The following is a 23,066-nucleotide window of genomic DNA, read 5'->3' as shown; positions in this document are numbered from 1 at the left end:
TTTTTTAACAAGAAGTAGTATACTTCTAGAATAACACATGTAAATCCTGTAAGTTATCAGTGGCTGGAGAGTCTCAGGCTCTGGCAGGGGGGCTTGGCTGGTTGACTCAGACTGCGTTCCTATAGCAAAGGAATTCGGTGACCACAGAGACCAGCTGCAGGTGGGAATGCTGTAGAGATGCGCCCTGTTTGGAGTTTATGTGTGACTGTGTCTACAGATTAAGAAGTGCACAGTTACCTTCCATTTTTGGATATGTAAGGAAGGGAAGTATTTGCCGTACAAGTAGAAACATGGTACATTTTTCATATGAAGTTTGAATGGCAACACAGCGGAGTTTGACCATGTAATTTGCCTTTTATTTTTGAGCATAGCTGTAACACAACTTAACAAAAACATTTTTCCAAGAGTAGCAAAGAGAAGCTATAGTTTTAAAATTATTTTTTTAATTTTAGAAAGCTGCCCATCTGCAGAAGTTGTTGCTGCTGTTGATGTGAACACTCTTGCCAATGAAGTTTATAAGCACAACTTTCCCAGCACACCATTATGGGCAAAGACGATTGAGGTGAGTAATGAATGTTTTTTTTGCTCTAGTCTGGCATTTGTAGGTATAAGTTGTGTTCACTATCCTTGTTACTAATAAGAGAAATGAAAAGATTTATGTTATGATAAATAAAGCAGCTTTACAGTAACTTCGGTTTCTTGTGGTTGCTTGTTGAAGTTAGAAGGATACTCACACTGCGGTCTTTTCCTAGAAGTCTTGACTGTTGCATCAAGAAGGGTTACCTGAATGTCAAGAGGAATGCTTACCAGCAAGAAAGGAATGACAAAAATCATATTTCTAGATTAAAAAAAATATTTTCATGTATTTTGAAAGAATTTAATTTAGTTGCTTAGAGGCATGCCTTTGTTTTGTAGTTATAGTTGAGCTTAGTAAAGCACAAGAAAATATACTGAAAGAGTCTTGTGGTTTTTTGTGGGCTGAATGGATCAAATGTTTTAGGAATTCTGTCGCTTTTCCAACTTATTAGAAGAACTAGGTAAAATTGCCTTCTGTTTTCATAATTGGGGAGCAAACTAGGCATGTGTTTTTTCCTGGATTTAGTTAGAAATTGCTTTCTACTTTTTAATCTTCTTTTACAGTTTTATATGACAGTAAAATATACTGAATTTGTTTTAAGAGCTTAGTAATACTTAAATAGGTGACTAAAGGTCAGCTGCTTATTCAGCACTCAATCATAACAGGGCGAATGATAGTTTTAAGTTTTATATGGGAAAATATAAATATGCAGATTACAGTCAGTAAGACCTTCTTTAAATTTAGTGGAAAAATAGCAGCTTTTGTCTGGTTTCTGTGGGCTGTTATGTTACATCTACTATATAGATATCTCTCAAAATATGTGAGGTGGCGATTTTTTTGTCTAGCCCGTAGTTACTTGATTATTATCCTTGTCCTCTCCTCTTGGCCCCTTAGGATGTTGTCCTTCTCATGCTGCTTAAAGTTAGTATAGAGGAACTTCTACCTGTGTAATTACTTTATGCCATAGATCTAATTCTTTCTTCTCTGAACAGAAATATTTTTTGCAGAGTTGAACTTTCAGCCATATAATATCTTTGAGAGAATTTTTACTTGGCAAAAATTAAAATGAACTAAACTTAGCAGAGTGCATTGGCAGTGGGCTCCTGAGAGTTAAAACTCATAGTTTGGATGTGTAAAAATTACCATGTTACCACTTGAGCTACTTTTTTTTTGTGTTCAGATATTTTGTCTTTGGAGAAGACCTAATATTTTTGCACCTGTTTTGGATATGTTAATATTTTTTTGATGTACAAAGGCTTCATATCTGAATAATGATACTGTATTTTGAGAAAATAACCAGTTAGCATTTTAATGTGATCTACTGAAAGAACAACTACACCTCTTTTGAAAGAATGATTTGACTAAAACCTCAAGATTATATGTAGATGCTAACATCATTAGTGCTTTTGATTCGTATTCAAAGCAACCAAGTGTATACTTGCATTGTATGATTTGCTAAAGTAAAAAAGAATGAAATTATAGGTCAAATGGGAGATTAGGTAGTTTTTTGCTAGCATATCATGAAAGTAAGAGGAGTAGTTTGGTCTGAAAGATGACTTGAGAGTTTCATTCAGTTACACAGTTTGCAACACTCAAAATTCTTCTGTTTTTTTTTTCCTTATTCAGGGCATAACACTAAAAGAATTTGACAGATTATCTTTTGATATGATTTTGATGAGCCCTCCCTGTCAGCCATTTACAAGGTAGATATAGCACACTTCAGAGAAAAGTGCCGCTGTTACAAAATGTACTGTTAAAGGAGAAATGTTCTCGGGAGTGACACTATGTGTGGTTTACCTGTGCATCTTTCTTGTTCTAAGCAGCAGCATTGCAGCCCTACTCACCATGAGATTTACTGAAGTGGAAGCAGCTTGAATATTAATTCTTGATCATATTTCTTGTATATTTTAATTCAGTTGAAATTAAGTATGCTTCTTACAATACTTACTTTACATTCTGTATTGTTCCTTTAACAATGAAATTCAAAGATTTTGCTGTTTGGCAGTGCTTCCTTTCCCTTTAGATATCAATCTAATCTTTCCCTGAGGCAACTCCAAGAGGGAGGATTGAAATTTCTCACTTCTGCCTGAGACTAAGAGTGTAATCTGTTTTTATTTGTACTTCGCAAATTGCACGTGCACACAAGTAGTTTATTCTGAGGAATATTTTTATTTTAGCCAAGGCTAGGAGGATAATGACTTTGAAATTATTTTGTGGATGGTATAGAGAAATATCTTGCTAATCAAGAACTGAGCCTACTGAGATGTTATTTGTCAGATTAGTTTCAAATTCATATTGTTTGACAACAGTGACCAGTAGAGGTAAGATTCTAGTGACCATACTCATGCAAAGTAGTACCTCACTGAAAAATCGTGTTGATGGTGATGAAACTACTTGTGTAAGAAATGTATTTCAATGAATGCTCTAAGGTGAAAAAGAAATCCCTCCAACATGTTGCTGATCTATAAAAATGTATTTGTGCAAATCTGTGATGTATACAGGAATCATTCCTGCAAATTTTTTCTTTTATAATACTGTGAAAAAAAATCTTTTTATGACTAATTAATTTAGAGACATGCTAAAGCTCTTTTACTAAGGCTTTATTCTTTTTAAGAGCTAATGCAATTACGAGTTAAAGTAACACAGGCCTGGGATCCTAATGCAGGAACTGTCCAGTTTAATGTTAGAAAATTGGTTACAAAGTTATTCATATGGGGCTCGATTCTGCAAAGTGGTGAGCACTGAGGCTTTAATTCATAGAAATAATGTGATATATTTGATGTAAATGTATTCCCAGGAACTTCAGTGGGTTTTTTTTTGTTCTTTCAGAGCCAAGCATGTTCCAGGGGTTTGCTGGACAGGACCAGAATGCTAAACACTTTGCAGACTGGGGAGTGGGTTTCATTACTGAATGCTTTGATTTTAATTTCTCTGTGAGCTGATGGATTCCAGGGTAGACTTTCATTCCTTAGAGCATTTCTTAGGACAATGCCTCTGTGAGCAGGTCCTCGTGTCCGTACAAAATGCTTTTGCAGAATCCCTTTTTGAAACTTAAACCAAAACATGTCAGCATTCTGTAGAAAAAATGTAAGGAAAAATCAGTCTGTTCTGAGTGATACAGGTGTTTCTTTATTCTTTCTTAGAATTGGCCTGCAAGGTGATGTATCCGATCCACGGACAAAGAGCTTTCTCTATATCCTTGATATTCTCCCAAGGTATAAATGAACTTCTACCTCAGTTCTTAAGCCTTTGATCTAACTAAGTAGATGTTTTATATTGCAGCGAGACAAGCCATCTATAATGTTTTACAGGGATACTACTAGTATTGTGTTGTATTACTTGTTTGTTTTCATGTGTTCATATGTAACTTAAGTACTTGTATTTTACTGATGCCATTATAATCTCATAGTTGCTGTGTATGCTTTCATTGTTTGTTTTTCTTTTTATTGTGTGTCTATTTAAAGCATGGATGTATCATAAATGAAACAAAAGGAGTCATTTAGTTTTTGTTCAACATCAAACTTGCATTGACTTTATTTAGAAGCAGATGTTGACAGTATAATAGTTTGCTAATAGGCATCATGGAAATGTGAAAATTGTTTGGAATACCAGGTTGAAAAAGCTTTGGTTCTGATTCAACATTTAGTCACATTTTGAATAGGTAACATTTGAATGAGTTTATTTAAATATGTTATTGATGGTACAATACAATACGTCCTCTGTCCCCTTCAATTTTTTCTTAAAGTGTCTTTTCTGTCTTTTTGATGCTGCCTCTAGATATCTTGGGGCAGCTTGTATAGTTTTGGTTTGTAGTATGATCTCTTGTCTCAAGTAGTAATACCAAAATTTTGAATATCACTGTACTGTCTGAACAGTGCCCTTGTCTTTGTGTTCATCTGTCATTTTTGCCTGGGTTAGACCCCAGTTCCTAATAAAATAGCCATAATTGTATTATTTATGCATCAACTTTTGGAACAGTAAATCCAAACAGAGATGGCCTAAATTGTTCTTATTGAGAGTGTTAAAAATCAGCTCCAAGTAATGCTGGTAGTCATTTTTGGGAAGAGGTGCACAGCACTGTAAGAACCCCTCCTAGGGAACTGAAGCAAGCAGTTCTCAGGGAGATTATCCAGCAGAAATCTCAGCTTCTGGACTGAGATGTCCATTGGGTACCACTTGGCATGAGCTTGAGAATTTGCATCAGTTGCATCCCAGCAGACACTTGCGTGGCAGTCCCGCTTCAGGGGGCTGAGACAGCTGCACTCTCTGTGTTTCTCCGCTGGTTAATCTTGCTCTCAGAATTGGAGGAGGACAAAGGCTTTTGTGTTTTTTATTTTCTTCTTCTTTTTTTTAATGAATGCTGCCTGCACAAGAAGGAAACGGGTACCAACAACACGTTTTCTTTCAAGCTACCATTACCACTGGGAGAAGAGGGTCTTCATCCTTCTTCCAGTAACAACTTTTTTTTGCAGCCAACAACACTAAGTGGGACCACATATTTGCCTTTGTCATCAGCAGATAGAGAACACGGATACAGAAGGGTTCAGTGGCTTGGCTGGGACCACCTAAGAAATCTGTGACACAGAACATGAAACAGAACATGATGCAGATTCTGTAGCCTAGAAAGTTATACAATGAATGGGTAAAAAGGAAGGTTATTATTACTCCCCTACCTCTAGCAGAGGCACAAAAATAAGGAGATAACGTGGGTTCCCAAAGTTGCAAATGATCTTTTTTTTGGAACAAGGAATGTAATTCAGTCCTCCCAACTCACCTTTCAAAATTATAAATTAAAACCAGCAGATAATATGTAAGTTAATAAATGGTCAGAATCATAGTACCTTCCTGAAGGGAGTCCTGACCTCAGTATTCCTTTCCGTTAAGCTGGGACACAGAGAAGAGGCTGGCTACCTTTGAGACACTGTTGTGCATGAATATGGAAATGGTGCTTCCTGGTTGCTGTGGGCTTAACTGGTTAAAGGGCAGAAGTTTTTCCTTCTCAAAACCAAAGCTTTAGACACTGCAGGACATACATTTTTTGTCATAACGATGCGAAGGAGCTGGGCTTGGCTGTGGCACTTTATCTCCACGCCCCACGAGACCCTGCTGACATCCCTTATCTCCCTTGGACAGGTTGTTTCTCCAGGCAGTCACTGTAAGCGGTCTGTAATATGTTGAACATGATGGCTCTTGCAGAGTTTCTGAGTTCCAGTACATTTATGTTTTACTAAGATAGTGTTTATGTATTTTCTGGATATGGCATGTTTGCCAGACGTTGAGTATGGAGTATTTCAGCCCAAAAAAGGGAAATTCTTAATATAGGAATTATCGCTTTGCATTCTGAATTGGTACAGCATGCGTGCTGTTTATGGAAATTATAAAATAATTTCTCATCCCTTGGCTTTTCCTACCTTACGTTCAGCCTTTTGTAATGAAATGTTGGTGAAATAAGGCTCAAAGATAGCCTGGAAAGACAAATTCAGTATCTGGAAAGACACAAGAAATCCTCGGAGCACCCAGGGGGCAAACAACATCTGACCTAAATGGTCCAGATACTGTCTGTTTATCATGTCCAAGTCATAACTCAAGGAAATCTAATGCTAAGATGTCAAAGTTCTAATTTCACAGACACATTCATAATGTTAATACCTGCCAAGTACTTAACACATACTCTTTGTATAGTGATTACTTGTCTTGTGATCTGTTGATCCTGTATGAGCTTTTGCATTTCAGGCTGTGCTCTGGATTCAGTACTTTAAAAATAAGTTTCATAGTAGGTGATGATGATGATGTTGAGTGTGGGTAAACACACCAACAGATATATTCTCCATTCCTCTGCAAGGAATTTGGCTGCTGCCTTTTTCAGTGCAGTGTTATTTTTTTCAGTATTATTTTTAGTATTTTAAAATTTGATGTAGTATCTTGTACATTTTCCAGTTATTGTGAAATGTTTTAGTTCTTTAATTCTTCATGTGTGTGTCTTTAATTGATGGTAGTTAAGAATGTGCTAAAACAAATTCTGTTGTGATCTGTACCAGTGGAAGTCTGAGGTCACTTACTGACTTAAGTAAGTATGGAGCGGCTGTCTGGTGGCGTTAGTATTCTGTTTCTATATGCTGTTCTGAGATCTCAGTGTGTGGCAAGCATACTATGTCTACATCGGCTTTACTAGAGAATTAATCAGTGCCAAGAAGTGTTCCCAGAGACTTGAATCTGAATCATCTATGCCTCTAAATTGTTAGCGTGGTCCCTGGCACAGTTTGGGCTTGTTCCTTTCTCCGGAGATTTAACAGGCTGTTTTTGGAATAAGCCTATTCCAGACCTCTGCACTGATCTTGCTAAACCTCAGGCGCCTCCGTCCCCTCCCCCGCAATCAAAATGAAAAAAAGAAGTATAGAAAACTGAGAATATCTGCAGTTTGAGCTCTAAACATGTGGTGTTTCTTAAAGCAGTTAGATGAATACAAGTTCTGGTGTGTTATCACTAAAGCTGATGTGAAATTTTGACATTGATTTTGGTTTTAAGCACTTTAAAACAAAAGTTTTCTGTTCTATGGCTAAATAGTGATATTTTTTTCCCTGAACAGTTGTCTTCCCTATTACCAATTCAATCTGTTCAATAATAACATTATACTTTAAGAAATGAACAGTGGCATGCAGTTCTGAAAATGTTTCCCACTGTTCATTTCTTAAAACATAATATTATTAAGTGGTTTTTGTTGGTTTTTGTAGTTGCCAACAGTTTGCTTTTTTAATTCAGTTGCCAGTGATTTGATCTGGGCAACCATGAAAGTTCAGGTACATTTTTTTAAGAATGGTAAACTTTAACAGCTAGCATGATGTGGAAATACTTTGAGCTAAACAAATCCATGGATGAATGTAATGCAGTTTACATCTTGTTACTCTGACTGTTGATCTTTTTTTTTTTTATCCTTGTAGGCTCCAGAAGCTTCCAAAATACCTGCTTTTAGAAAATGTTAAAGGATTTGAATGCTCTTCCGCAAGGTAAAGTCTAATTTATGCAGGTTTTAGTTTTTAATAAAGGACATTGTCTCCAGAAGGGGAAGGCAGGATTTTTATCTCCTAGAATTTAAGTTAACAAAATAGAGTGAGATGGGACAGCTAGCAACTGTGGGTTAAACATACGATTTTAATTTGAAAGTATTAGGTTGTGAAAGAAACTTGCTAAATAACTATTTCTTTCTCTGAACGGATAAAATATGTTGTAACAATTTGTCTCCATTGATTTGATTTGATTATGTTGTGTCCTTTTAGAAAGGCTCAGTATTCATTTTTGAAGAACAATAACAGGAGGTGTAGCACTCAGATATTTTGGGGTTTTATCCATTGCAGGAGCTCGTGGTATCTCCTGTTAAGATCACAGTACAGTATAGGGCCTTTCTTCAGTATCTTTGTTGATAGTAGATTCACACTGGTTCAGGGTTGCCATCAAATGGTCCAGAGATATAGTATGAAAACTGTATATAATCTTTCTCTGTAATGTGGAAGAGGAAAGTTGTTACCTAATGACAGCAGGAACATTCTGCTCTCTCGTGAGCAAAGCAGGAGACAGGGGTTTATTGTCTTCCTTCTCATTTCTTGCTGGAGTAAAGTAGGATCGTGTTCCTTAAAGCACCAGGCGAGCAGCCACCCTGTGTGTCACGCTCCCTGATGAACGCAGCCGGCAGCTGGGAGGTGTGTTCAGCTCTCTGAGTGGTTCAGAGTGCAGCCATCTGTGGACGCTGGAACGCTTTGTTGGAGGTGCAGGCTGCTGCTATAGGGCCTGCAATTCCCTAGGCTGTGCCTTGCCGGCCAGTGCTGGAACAAGTTGCAGTTCAGAAAAGACCCCAGTGGGAATGGTTGTTGTCTCTTATGACACTTGGGATGCAGTGTCATATACAGTTCCAGGTAGAGGTCACAGCTCCTGCTTTTTCTATAGTTTCAGGCTAGGACAAGTGTTTTTAAGAAGAATTCAATTTCAGTGATTTTTCCATCATACATAAGTACAGTCCTACCTCACTGTTATTATCAAAGCCACCGATTTTCATCATCCATTGAGTTAACCCTTCTGTTAGGCTCAGTTGATGCCATGGATATGGACAGAGGGGAGTAGTGAGCTATCTGTAGTGGTTCTATTCTCCTGTTTTATAATTCAGCAGAAAGGGAATGTCTTGTCTTCTGATTATTTTCCTTGTTGACACACTAGAAGTACTCTCCTAGAGACAGGATATTTTTGAATGGGTGTTTGCACTGAAGTAGGTGTGAGATACCTCTGAAGATGTAGCAGTAATTTTTTGCTACAGTAACACTGAACTTTGTATATTGTCTCCTCAAGTTCAGAAGTGGATGACTTCATATCTGGAATTCTTTGTCCTGTTCTTTCACTGAATGTGCTGAATGTCTTGGTACTTAAGGTGTTGCATTTAATGTATTTTTATTTATTTAGGATAAAAAAGGACCTAAAGGTTGTATGAAGGGAGTAATTGCTTTTTGATTATTTCCACTGCCAGAAATGAACTTTTGCGGACACTAGAAACGTGTGGATTTAAATATCAAGAATTTCTCTTGTCTCCAACCTGTGTGAGTATTAAAATTGCTCTAATATTATTTAACTGTTCAAACTGCACAGAGCCAAAGAATATTAAAGAATGATCTATTGTTTTAGAAAAGAGAGTCATGTCCAGAGCTGAAGATAATCTTCTGAATGGGAAAGCCATCTGGCATGACTTCTGATTTCTTATTCGTATACTGGCATAATCGTACTGCTCTTATTGCTCAGATCCTAATCCCATATTGCTTTGCTAACATTTGATGTGTTTTAAGAGCACCATGGCCAAGAAAGTGGTTTTCCCTGCAGGAGCCTCATTGCTTCAGAAGTACTGATGCCTGTGGATTTCTCAGCACAGAAGATGTGACCCTGTCATTGTGGGAGGAGGGGCTTTGTTTGTATGTTTCCATGGCAACTGAAAAAAAAAAAGTTGAGGGAAATTTCAGCTTGTGCAAGACTAAATAGAGTCAGTGAAGTACTGTAAATATCTGAGAGAAGCTGATAGAGGGTAGCTTGAAGACCAGTCATAGTGCATTTGCTTCATTGTTAGATGTCTTATAATCCCTTGTTCAAAAATACAAGGAGACATCTTTTTGCTTTTTTATAGCAAAGAGGTAGTATCTGTCCCAAGAAATCGTGATGCATGTAATATTTATTCTCACCTCACATAAAAGTTTGTTTACAAAGTAAGTCAAAACCATGAGGTACAAAGAATAATTTCCTGATTCTTTGAAAATACTTAGGTATGGAAGTTGGAAGTGTTTAGGTATTACGAATTAATAATGAAGTCACAAAATATATTAATGTGTCATAGTTCTATTACTGTATATAATGGCAGATAACTTGTATGATGCTATACACCACTTCTTTCTGTTTATCACATGGACTAAGGGCTTGTGGATTTTTGCTTACAGCTTGGCATTCCCAATTCTAGGCTGCGATATTTTCTAATAGCAAAGCTTCACCAGGAACCATTTCCCTTTCAGGCTCCTGGTCAGGTGAGTGCATTAGTGTTACCTGTATTTGCTTTGTTTCATGAATATTGAGGATTAAATTTTTGGTTTAGTGGTGTATGTTGATGAATGGAGAGAGAGATAAACGATATCAACAGAAAAGTTACATTCCTTTTCTCTTTTATTCAGCCTGGATACTGACTTTTCTAAGGACTGAAATGCTTGCTGGTGGTTTAGCTGACTTTAAAGAGTTGGGGGATGGTGGTTGATAGTGGGCTAGAAAACAATGCATTCTGCTGCCTTTTTCACCCCCTTGAAAAGGTCTTTTTGCAAAGGCAATTATTTACAGTTGCTCCTGACATCATTGCTGGTAGGTCAGCAAATCTTGATGCTAACGTTTTTTGAAATCTTCATGGAAATAACATCAAACAGTTACTTGCTTTATTCTGAGCATTTCTGAAGGAATTCTCACTCCAGAGCTGGCTGTCATGTTGTTTATCAAATGCAGTTCTTTATTTTTTTTTTCTTGCAATTTGTTCTTAGATATTGCCAAGATTCCCAGATCAGGATCTAGAAGACTTATTCAAGAGCAAAGCTGCTGACAAAGCTAGTTCTTCCTTGTCTTACGAAGAGAAGAATCTGGATCCAAACATTGGTCCTGATTGCAGCAGCAAGAAGAGTTTACCAAAAGGGACCTTTCTTTTTAAGCTTGAAACAGTAGAAGAAATGGAAAGAAAACACACTCAGGACAATGATTCCTCTATTCAAATGATTAAAGATTTCTTGGAAGAGGAAAATGAAGAAATGAGTCAGTATTTCTTACCACCAAAGTCCTTATTGCGCTATGCTTTCTTGTTAGACATCGTTAAGCCCACCTGCCGCAGATCCACGTGCTTTACGAAAGGGTAAGTGGCAAAGAAGGTGTCTTGCTGAATCACTTCTTGAATTTTCAGTGTGTTTTTGCCTGTGTACTGTAAAAACAAGGAGAGCCGTTTCATCCAAAAACTCAGGGCTCTGAAAAATAATCTCCTTATGTAGTGTGCTTCGTGGTCCAGTGGAATGCCAGCATGAGAATCTGGCAGAACATCATGTGCCCACTCTAAAAGGCTTTCACAAAAGACAGTGCCATTTGCTGTTGACCTTCACAGAAGCTTAATTACCCCTGCGGAAATATGGTTCCAGTAGACTGGTATAGTACTGATTCATTAGTGAATTTCTTTATATTGCTCAATGAAGTTACAAAGTGTCATGCATGACAGATCCATTCCTCATTAAAACTGTCTCCACTGTACATTCTATTGATTTCTTGGATTTTTCAGCTGTGTAGGTCAGAATAGCTGTGGATTGGCCATATGTCATAAAACCAGTTAGGCTGCTGCATTACAAATCATGTTTGATGGAGCAGAACATCAGAGCTTTTCTGTCTAGTAGTTTTCTGATTTGTAACTTGCAATTTTGAGTTTGACTGTCGGAGGTTGGTGAGTGTTCTGAAACGCCGCAGACAGTCGGTCAGGGGCTTTTCCACTGAATGCCTTTGTATTGGAAAATGCCAGATGAAGCCTGGAGGTTTGTGGGAAATGTTAATATTGGTGAATTTTTCAAGTTAGTGTATTTTTTTTGAACGCTCAGAATGTTTCAGCAAAATGACTTGGTTGATGAGTTAAAGCTAATAATAACTTTTTCTTAATTAGTAGAAATTAGACTGTCAGATTGACAGAGTTCCTGCAGATTTTGTCGTTTTAACTTTTTGACAATAAAAAAAGCTGAGAAGAGAAAGAATTTCAAATGTTCAAAATTTGTGCAACAGGAAAGCCCTTCCCCCAGCTCCCATGGACATATGCCTGTTCTGTCCTCACTCTTCAAACTGGGGGCGGGGATCAGCATCTCATGGGATATGTTTCTTAATTAGAATAGTCAAAAAAAGCTTTTGGCCAGAATGATCTCTTACATATCTCATGTATGCCTTAAGTGTCATCAAAAATAAATTGGCCACTTGTGGTTTCACTAGAATACGTCATGGTACTTTGTGGTCAAGTTTATCAAAATCACACTGAAGGAGACTCCTGAGTAGTTAGTATGAAGTCTTTATATATAGTGGTGGGAAATCTGACACAAAACGTGTCTGTTGTCCTTCTGCTGATGGGGAAGGAGCCAGGCCAGATAGCTGTGGCAGTTTTTCTTGGCTCAATTTGTAGGAATCTGATTTACTGTCTTTGTTGCCTTTTTCTATCAGCCTCTGGGAAGGAAGGTTTCCAACATGGTTCTTAATGTGGTCTTAGCATTTACAGCTCTGCAGTAAGAGAAGGATTGTAATAGCATCTCAGGCTTCATCTGGGTGACTTTCTGAGGCCAAGAATAGATTGTTTCTGTATGTGTTCTTAGAGTTCTGGGTTTGCGTTTCTCCGACGCATCAGATTTAGGAAAGAGGACCCTGGATGGAGCAGAGCAACACTCTTAAGTAGTACAGAGAATCCCTCTGCTGAGATGCCACTCTGGTGTTTTTCATATAAGTCATGCTGATCATCAGCTTTGAGATTGGGAGAAAAATTTCCCTCAGTTCTGGTTGGTCTTCAGGTATTTCCAGCATGGTTCATGTGATGAGAGTGATCTGGGTATGCCTTCTCCAGGTCTTGCTAGTTCAGGGACCTCGAAGATGGATATTTCATCATGTAGTGGCCTGTGATGTGTGAGAGAACGAGCAGATAATCCTGTTTTCTCTTCCAACCTTGGTCTCCTAGGCAATTGGAAGATAATGGCTGAGTTCCTCGAGACTACAGACACCATGGTTTCTCTTCTGAGTATGTTTGTGGTGACTGAATTTGTGAGATAAAGTTGTCCATTTTAAAGGATAAAGCAAATGAAAACTACTTCTTTAGATACAATTGTTCTGATTCTTGATATGCTATTAACAGAGAAGCAATGCTTTCTAAAATAGTGTAACATTAGTTACAGAAACTCTGTAGCATTGTGGAAATTACCTTTTTGTTACTCATAATGTAGGGCACAATATACCCAGAAATAATATATTACGTGTATGAAACTAAGAGCTTTTTTGAAAGCTTCTAGAAATAAAGAGGGGGGGAATCTCAACTCAGATGAAAATTGAAGACTGTAATTTTGTAAGCCAACTTCTTTCATTATGAAATGTCAGAAAATCAATGCATCATTTTTTACTGTGGCAAAAATTCCCATCTTAATTATGTTCTGAGTCTGAGGTAGGAATGTTAATTTTTCTCTAGTCAGCAGCTGGAATAATAATTAATAACAATCCCTAACATTGGCCATCTACCCACATTTGTGTTAAAAAACCAACATACCCCCCTTGGCCCCGAATAACTTTTACTACCAACTGGATTTTTTTTTTTTTTTTTTTTTTTTTTTTTTTTTTTTTGTGGGGAGTTCTGTACTCTAGTGCCAATTATTTAGACTGAGGTATTTTATATAACATGTAGCCTATTGAAAGATTCTTTACTCTCAGTAAAACTCTAAAATACTACTTTGAAATTTATTCTTATTTATTTAGGCTCAGATATGTTCATCTGAAATAAAATCCGATGCTGTATAAGATGATCGGGACTCAGCGCTATGTGTGTTACATTATTAAACTTGATATTAACGTACTTTCAGAATACAACTAACCAATTAATGGTGGTGTGTTTACAACACAGTTGGGCTTCACGAGTTTTTAATCTGTGTCAGTGTTTAGGGCCTTTTGTTCTGATCCTAAGGAAGATTTGCAAGCATTTTATTTTGGAACAAGTGTTGCTCTCACTGACGTTAACAGAACTACTCATGAGCTTTTCCAACTGAAGAAGAAATTCTCAAAATGGAGTTATACTGGGTCATTGTGTCTTTACTGAAGGAACAGTATTCCTTTATTGATCATGGAATTAGAAAGGCTTGAAACAAAAATTGTTCCAGTGCCTTGCTTTAGATTGGACCCAAAATGGAGCAAAAGACCTTTTTACTGATGCACAGGTAGAACTACAGAATTGTATCTGTTAATGGTTGATGCAGACCACATTGCTCTAATGTGGGGGATCTCCTGAAGTTCTTCCACTGTGCAAAAGTCATTTGTTGACTTGACTCAGTCTCTTTCTCTTCAGGACGTTCAAACACTATCATAGTTAGACCAGCAGAGCATGTTTCTGAAAGCCCATAATTATATTTAAATGATAGCTTGGAAGAGACTACAGTGAAAACATGTTGTTTGGCAGTCAACCACAAAACATCCAAGAAATCCATCCTTCCTGCCTTCCTCCCTTCCTCCGTCCCTCCCAAGACCTGGATGTCCCCCATCCATCCCTTCCCTCTGTGGAAAATCCACAAGCAACCAAAAGTTAGACCTGACTGAACCACTTTGTGGATTGATAGAGAAGCTGGACGCTCACACTGATGATCCTCCTTTGAAAGCAGAGAACTGATTTGAACTCCTGGGACCATTTGGCCTTCAACACATTTTGCCTTCATGTAAAATTGGTTTGTGCAGTGTAGCTGGCCTTTTCTGATGATGTTATGCTCATATTCCTTGGCCTTGTTCAGTTGCCAGGTTGCCTTATATAAGGCATTAGTGTGGATAAGCCCTTGTGCATTGACTGCAGACTCATCCCCAGAGAGCATCTTCAGAGGCTGCTGTACTCCAGGGCTTAACTTTGTTAATAACAAGGCCTTTTGCTGTATCTATCCAGGAGGTGATTTGTTAGTCAAAGCGAAGGAACCTGAGTAACCTCCCTACACCTTTGCGGTTGTCAGTACTATGAGGTCCAATGAAAATATTAATTTAAGATTGTTGTTGTTGTTAAGGTATGGACACTATGTAGAAGGAACAGGCTCAGTTCTGCAGACAGCAGTAGATGTTCAGGTAAGAATGTGTAGACTAATGTGAAGATGACTTGTTTCAAAACTTTTTTTCTGTCTTCTGCTTTATAATTCTGAATATTATAACAAAAAAGCTTTTAAAACTACATTTTATGGCAACAGAATTTTCAATTGATTTACTTGTGTTCCTGAACAGCAGTTTATTTAAATCAAGATTATATGTGTGCCTCTCCCTGTGGAGAATATGAGTTGCCATTATTTTATTATCTGTAGTGTCATACAGAGGTTTCACAGGGGTATGTGAAAATGTTAAAAATTACTACTTATAAGGGTAGACTACAGTACAGTGTTGTGAATCTAAGGCCATTTTCTGTACACAGATGATCCAGTAAATATTGTCTAATGTTTCACATGTTTGAATTTCAAAAGTATTATTTATCTGGGAAGACATAGTATTTTGAAAAGTACTACTGTTGATACTAAGTTCACCACAAAGTGGTATTTTGGCATTGGGGAAGGTAAAAATAAATGTATTGGTGAATCATCATTCAAAGATACTTTTCACAAAGCCTGTTTTGTACACGAGCATGTCCTCCTGCACTTCTGTGCTGTTCACTGATATTATATGGCATTTCTAAGCATAAGAAGAATGAATGCAGCTTTGGAACTCAGGATAATCTCAAGGCGAATGTATTAAAACAGCTGCATCCATACAGCTTAATTTGTGTGGATGGTCTGCTCTTGAGTTATACTGAGTCACTGTCCTGTCATTAGCAAATAGTTATAGTCCTTGGATTATGTTGCTCAGTATCGGAATAGCTTGTAACTGAAGGAAGACACGATGAATGTCCTTGTGGCAACATCGATTTCTTTCTTGCAAGTCCATGTGTTGAGATACTGGCTGCAAAAATACACCACCAATCGTATTTCCAAGCAAAACATGCTATTGTCTTTGACACTGTGATAAAGAAATATTCTTTTAAGATACCAGTGTTTAATTTTACATATTTGGCCTGCATTGGTGATGTTGGTTGTTTTGCATATTCTTCATAGCTTGAATCAGTATTTAAATGCATTGAAGAGTTACCAGAAGAAGAGAAGCTTATGAAATTGTCAACACTAAAACTGAGGTACTTTACCCCAAGAGAAATAGCAAATCTTCATGGATTCCCTCTGGAATTTGGTATGTGCTGCAAAGTACCCATTTTTACATAATTCTTCAGAAATACCAATGTTGTTTTTTTACTGGGGACTAATCTAGGCCTTTTATTTTGCATTTTTTTTGACCGCTCAATTCTTATGATTGATTCTTGTTATTTGGCTAACTCTGTATTTCTCTGAATTTCCACTAGTTTTTATATAAGAGCCAGCCTCTGTGATTAGGTTTGTCTTCGTAAACTAAGCAAAAAGTTTTGGCATGAGAAATGCTCTATTACTGAATGGCAATGAAGGAATACCTTTGTTTAAAGTTGAAACTATTTACTCAGCAGCCAACATTACTCACAACTGTGGTAAGTCAACATATGCTGCCAGTTTAGAGGACTGTTAGTGGTTCTCTGTGTTTGAGGCGCTTGCTTGTTCCCTTGCACACATTTACAGCTGCTGACAGAAAGGGAATTTTAGAAGATACAAATACTTCTTTCTTCAGGAGTAACCAAACTCTTCAGCTAATGATCTTTTAAGTCATCTCTATTTTCTAGAAGAGGCAGTCCCAGCCCGTGGTATTTTCTAAATGTTTTTGTGGAGAAGTGGGAGTCAAGGAACAAGACTCAGCAATACCAGTATGTTGGACACAGGTCAACCAGAATTAAGCCTGAAATAAATTCACCAGAATTCCCCTTGTAAAGAAAGGCAAATGGGAAAGTTATTATTGGTGAAGGAGCTTGTCCTGCTGCTGTCACATCAGATCAATTCATTGTCTCTCAGCAACATAATCATCCATAGAATAAGATGCCACTGACCTTGAGTAATTTTTTTATATTTTATTTTGACTTCCTCAGTGACTAAGAGTTTTGAGGAGTGCTAATACTTTTTAGATATTTATTTCTTTTTTAGTTTTAGTTTTTCTCATTACTACTTATATTCAAAATTACTGCATTCAAACAGAAATTATCAGGATTTGCAAGTTAAACATTAGAGTTGCCAGCACTAAGCTTACTTGTTTAAGAATATTTGCAGGAGCGTACTGTATTATGTGCCAATGTGCAGGACTTTTTCATAGCCTCTCATCTTTAACAGATTTGTTCTTTTGCAGGCAGCATTTTTCTTACATAGCTCTGTTCCATATTGATGTAGGCTGATGTAAAGAAACTTGAGCTAAACACAGCTGGATTTGACTTATATAGGTTTATCATGCTGTTGAGTATCTCTCTGGAGCACAGAATTGCCCACTTTCTCTTTTTTTGTTTGTTTTTAAACACAGCTTATGTTTTCCAAGTGCTGAATCAATCTTTGCAACATGACTGAGAGGTGTAGTAGGGTTAATACTGCTTGTATTTTACGGAGGGAGAACCGTGACAATGGAGAAACTTATGTTTGGAAGTCTCCATTAATGTGGGGTGAACTATTCACAAAACCTGACATTTACTGTTTCAGAATGCTGGAATGATACCATGCTTCTCTGTTCAGAGCTCATCTTTAGGGATAGTTGTGACCTTCAATATTTTTGCAAACCAGAACTGAACTGTCAAGACAAGTCAGGCTTCTAAATTAGATGAACATCCAGATCACCACCATCTAAGAAGTGCTCATTTAGCAAACTTGCCTTTTGTCATCTGGGAACTGCAGAGAGAGGGACAGATTCTACCTCTCAGAGGGCTGTACCCTTCTGCCTTAGTCATGGGACCTTCTTCACAGTTCTTGCAGTTCCCTGCCTTGCTATACTACTTTTCAGATTTCCACAACACATAAAACAAGCCTCTCATCCAGTGCTTTCCTCTCCCATATACTCCTGATTCAGAGGCAGAACAAGCTTTTCCCAGTGTGCTGAGTCACAAGTCTGACATTTCTTTCCTTTGTGTGTCATCTAAGGCATTCCCCACTTTGTACTTAAAAAAAGAGTGTTACTCAACTCTAGGCTGATAGAAATTTTTGATGAATTTAGGTACTATAATCTAAGTTTATTTTGAGGATTTGCAAGCTATGGTTTTTTTGAAAGTTGTTATATTTATGGCTACAGCAAAGGGTGTTTCCCTGACAGCATTTCTCCCGTGTTGAGTTTCAAGTAATTATTGTGAAGTGTGGGGTTTTCAGAGAGAAATGTGCTATAATTTCTTTGCTCCTGTGTTCTGTAGTGACAGCAACATTTTCAACAACAGAAAGCTTGGAAGTGTACCCACTGCAAAGATGTTGTTGGTGCAAGAAGCTAAAGAATGAGAAAACTATAAGCTAAAAATGAAGAGAATGTTAGGAAGCTTTGTAACAGATGCTGTTACTGGCTGAAGCTACAGTATTATCAGAAGAAACATGAGTGTGTCTAAATGGTTCTGTATTTTAAAAAATGGACGGCCTTTTCAATAGGTGATGTCCAGAGTTAAAATAATTGTTCATTCTTAACATAACAGACTTATTTGTGCTTTTAACATCTAAAAGTATAAATAGTAATTGCACTATAGGCCAATGAAATACTGCAGTCGTTTGTCTTAGCTCCTACTGTGGGTCCCACAGCAATATCATTAAAAGTGATCAGAGCATTCTTGCACCTGTGACCTGCTTTCATGAGAGTGATGTCAGGATGCCTTTTCCATTTTTCCTGCTAGTGATATATGTAAGCTGTTAGGAAATAAATGGCAGCCCAGTGGAAAGCCAGCACAGTGTGGTAGCGCCTGTTGCCAAGACCGCAACATCTGCAAGTAGCGTGCATGACTCAAGTGATAGAGTGAGAGCTGTGCAGCAAGTGCCAGTGTACTGTGAGTTCTTGAATCTACCTTTCTGATGTAGCCCACTCTTGAGCCAAGAAGATAGAAGGTGCAAGATAATGTCAACAGGCAGATGGAGGAGGCTTGGGATAAAGGAAACACTGAGCCCTGAAAATTAATTCAGACTTTTAGTTGCCAAGAGGTGGAAGGAGAAACTCTGCAGTTTTCGGGGTTCAGATAAGCTTTTTAGGCTATGAGTGCACATGCCTCTATGTGTGTGTGCATAAATACACATTTATTTTTATATACTCTTCTAAAATGTGTAGATTCTGTACCTTATTCAGTGATTTAATATGAAGACTCCATCTAAGGAAGTGTGTGTGGGAGTGCAAGTGGTTGTTCCAAAGACAGAAAACGGTTGCCCAAATGTAAGTGCCAGAAGCTGGGCAGAGTGGATGAAGCTGGCAGAAAATGTGTTTACCAAAGCAGTGCACATTCAAGGCATTAATAACTGGCAGAGAAGGATGGAACAACTCCTCTCAGACACCTCCTCCTCAGCTTTCCACCCTTGCCTCAGCAACTGTCCAGCCATGTTCTCTCCTGAACAGTCCCTGCAACAGGATTTTTCTGAAGTGCTATGAAAACTTCAGAACATATATATTATATGTATATATATATGTCTCACTACTTGCACAGTGTCTTTATACATCAAAGCTAATCTGGCTGGCAATGACCTTGTGCTCAAAGTTAGGGTTTTTTCTTAGCGAATGATCAAATAATTGAATGTTACCAAATATTGGCAGCTTAGCAAATGACCCTTGCAGCTGAATTACCACTGCTGTTCACTCAGGTTGAAGCTAATGCGCTTTAGGTCAGAGCCAGAGTGAGCTAAGAGTGCAAGCAAGGCAGGTAGAGCAGACCAGCTGGCTGTTGGTGGCTTCTTCATTCTCAGAAGCTTGGTCACTTTTGTGTGCCCAATGCACAGCACAGCCCTTTCACAATACCTGGACCAGTTCAGATTTTTCTGGGCCTCCCTTCTTTCTGCCAGTCCACGCATTTACCATGTGGAGGACATTTCAGACCCCGTCTGTGTTTCTGAGTGCATTTTACAGCATTGAATTACATGGGGAATTGTTCAGCTGCTTGATCACTCACTGCATAAGCCCTGCTGATAGCTTAGTCCGTACTGCTGCTATATTGCACCGCAAACTCATTTGACTCTCGTCAACTTGTTAGAGGGGCTCAAGTTGGAAGCACAATATAAAGCTTATTGAGAAATGCAGTTTAGTCCGTTTGCAGAATTACCACCTTTTCTTTCTGCCATGTCCATGTTCCTCTCTGGATGTTCTCTAGAGTAGTAGTTGTGCAGTGATTTAAATGCTGCTGCCGCTCCCTGAGAGTGCTGGATGCTGTGTGAAGAGAAGGTGGATGGGCATTAGTTGCACAATAGAGCAATGTTGTGAGGCTTGTCGTTAAACCTCGGGGATGGCAGTGCTACTGATTGAAGAGCTGATCCAAATCCAGTGAACTGGTTAGGAATTAATTTTGTAATTTTGTGAATTTTAGGGGATGTGAGGTGAGCCATGCTGCAGTCTGTGATAACTGCATGAAGAACTGTTTCCTGAAAAAAGGAGTAGTCTAAAAGCTAGAAACAAACCCAGACTAATGATGTTGTACTGTATGTTTCTGTTTTAGGTTTTCCTGACAAAGTAACAATAAAGCAATGCTACCGTCTTCTGGGCAACAGCCTCAATGTACATGTGGTGGCAAAACTGATCTCCATTCTACTTGGATAATGTAGAACCTGAACCTGATGAATACGGACTGGAGAAGAGAAAGCTGATGGCAGCTGAACAAAAGTCATCTTACCAAAATATCTGTCCAGACACTTCACTGAACAATTCTGATATATTTTTAATACCTTGCTGTTATGATGGATTTGCACTTTATAGGTGTTTTGTTTAAATGGAAGTTTCCAGGACTTAATGTCTGTATGTAAATGTCCTTTTTAGTTTGAAAAATGAAAAAGAGCAGCATTTACATATACATCAATGGAAATGGATAAGGCTATTTTATCTTCAAACCATCTTCTCAGTACAGTATAAAAAGGCTGTAAATGTCAAAGCTGTTTTAATTAAGTGCAGAGACCAAGTTCTGCATGTAAAATGTCTTTATCTGTAAATATCAGTGATCCATTCTTAAAAGATTTATTTTATATATGCTCTGAAGTTTTGATGCATTTTTTTGTAGCTGGTGAAACTGTTAAATTCAGTATTTTGTGTACAATTTTTAAGAAGACGCAATGTCATCTGTAGTTTATGGTTGTCTCATCTTCTCTAAACACTTGCAGGTTTCTGGAACCCAACTCTGTCTGGTATGATTTGTTTTAAGTGCAGCTGAATAAAAATATTTCAAGATTGTCACAACCTGGATAATAACTTGCCTGTTCCTATTCTCACTTGTATTATTCAGGATAAGATCATTGCTCTTTACCAAAGACCTACACATAAGATATAAAATGTAAAAGCTCCGTATCTAGGTTCTTATGGCATAGGAACTAGAGAAAAGCTATATCGGCTGCTCAGGAAGATCTATTCACAAAACTTGATAGTAATGCTAGATTTGGGATGTTGGGATGAAAGCACTGCATGTGGGCACCCAGAGTGCCGTAGGTGTACATCGTCTTATAGAGCTGGACTGAAGCATTTTCTTAATCCTCAAGTCATGTGAGTTTAATCTCTCTGAAACAACAGAGAAAAGTATGGGTAATCTGAAAGCTGCCTAAAGAAGCACATGTTCTGGTTGTTATTTTTCCTTACAGGTAATAGTGTCTTAGTATTATATTTAGAGGAAAAAACAGCTTGAGGGGCATAAGAACAGTCATGGTGTATTGCTTTTAGGCTTGGTAAAGCAGGAAAAGCTAAAGACTGTAGTGAACAGAACTGATAAGAGATACTGCAGCTGTTCTTATCTGCTGTAGTCCTCCTGAAAAAGAAAACTAGCTCAGTATTGTTATTTTGTGCCAGACTTTGTCTTATGCTGACTCCTTGTGCATTTCTTCTTCAGTTTGGATTTGCATGCGGCTTCTGGACTGTTAAACGAAGAAAAGCTTGGGTTGATCTACTTCAGCCTGTCTTATTCCCTAAGAGCATTTGGACTGCTTGGGCGGTTCCAGCTATAAAAGAGAAATGGAAATGGATTCTCCTGAAAGAGCTCTGGACTGGGCTGTGGAGAAGGATGCGGTTGGCCTCTGTCTTTACTTGGTCTCTTGTAGTACTGTAATGGCATAAATGTACTAGACTAATGTTAGGCTGTGCCTGTTACCAAACTGCAAAGAGCAAGTGTGTTTTTGACAGTGTTATGAACTGTAATTATCTGTTTATATGGTGGTTATTGTGTAGAATGATCAGCCAGATCAATAACTAGTAGCTACACGATCTTGTTCTTGGGAGAAAAGTGGTAATATGAAGATCTGGTGCTATCTAACATGGTCCAACCATTGAAATGAAAACAGAGGACATCAATTCCACGTACAAATTGGGATTTCTTTTTCCTAAATCATGTAAATAGTTGTTCATTTTGCTTCACTATAATAATATTTGGCAAAATACTACTATTAACAATTAAAATTTGATTTCTTAATCTGCAAAATAGATTTGATTTCTATGCCACTCATAAGCAAGCAATATTTAAGTGTAAGTTGAAAGTTATCTATCTGCATCTAAAACTGATATAGCAATACAGCCTGTTACATGTTGACAGTGAATTTTAATTCAGTGTGATTGTGAAGACTGAAATCTGTTTGCTACTCGGAGCTGTTTCTGAAGGAGATATTTTAAAAGAACAGACTTCAGAGTTGTAAGTATATATTTATATATTTTGCCCCTGCTCAGTCTGTAATACCAGGGCAACTAAAGTGGCTGCTTCTTATCCCATCTGTTCATCATTAATAGACTCATTTACTGAGCTCTGCTGGGTTGCACCTGCTGGACCTCACTTGATGATGACGTGGCTTCTTTTTCTGGGCAGTCTCCTCATCACAAGTGCCTTGCAGCCTACATCAGCGCTGCGCAGCTGCAGCCTAAGCATTTTCACAGCAAAGAAGTGTGATTACAAAAGCAGATGAAAGGTAAATAAGTGAAAACTGGAAGACCGCTCTGGAAACAGATTTCCAGAATCTGATTTTTGGTTTTGTAGCTCACATACTCTGCACATCTGAAATACATTTAATTATCTAAGCAAGGTGATGTGGTTGCAGTCTCTCAAACTTGAGAAGCTCCACTAAGGAAAAGGATGTCGTATTTGGTGGTGTCA

The 23,066-nt window shown here is 37.9% G+C and overlaps 1 protein-coding gene across 6 annotated transcripts in view; it reads left to right on the top strand.

The window, feature by feature from the left end:
- The window catches only part of TRDMT1 (tRNA aspartic acid methyltransferase 1), a 42,890-nt gene extending 21,712 nt beyond the window's left edge, over positions 1 to 21,178 (top strand). For 4 of the 6 annotated variants that reach the window (XM_071805189.1, XM_065832953.2, XM_065832954.2 and 1 more), the window contains 9 exons: positions 453 to 562; positions 3,721 to 3,792; positions 7,516 to 7,581; positions 9,087 to 9,156; positions 10,039 to 10,122; positions 10,621 to 10,982; positions 14,881 to 14,938; positions 15,949 to 16,078; positions 20,448 to 21,178. In XM_071805189.1, the coding sequence (XP_071661290.1) occupies positions 507 to 562; positions 3,721 to 3,792; positions 7,516 to 7,581; positions 9,087 to 9,156; positions 10,039 to 10,122; positions 10,621 to 10,982; positions 14,881 to 14,938; positions 15,949 to 16,078; positions 20,448 to 20,548 (999 nt within the window). In that variant the 5' untranslated portion in view covers positions 453 to 506 and the 3' untranslated portion in view covers positions 20,549 to 21,178. Of the gene's footprint in view, positions 1 to 452; positions 563 to 2,203; positions 2,281 to 3,720; positions 3,793 to 7,515; positions 7,582 to 9,086; positions 9,157 to 10,038; positions 10,123 to 10,620; positions 10,983 to 14,880; positions 14,939 to 15,948; positions 16,079 to 20,447 lie in introns of all 6 variants that reach the window. The other 2 variants (XM_065832952.2, XM_071805187.1) reach the window with 2 other exon arrangements.
- The last annotated feature ends 1,888 nt before the right edge of the window (positions 21,179 to 23,066 follow it).

Source organism: Patagioenas fasciata, chromosome 2, assembly GCF_037038585.1.
Source record: "Patagioenas fasciata isolate bPatFas1 chromosome 2, bPatFas1.hap1, whole genome shotgun sequence".
In the NCBI taxonomy this organism is placed as follows: domain Eukaryota; kingdom Metazoa; phylum Chordata; class Aves; order Columbiformes; family Columbidae; genus Patagioenas; species Patagioenas fasciata.
This window is presented reverse-complemented; position numbering and strand designations above follow the sequence as displayed.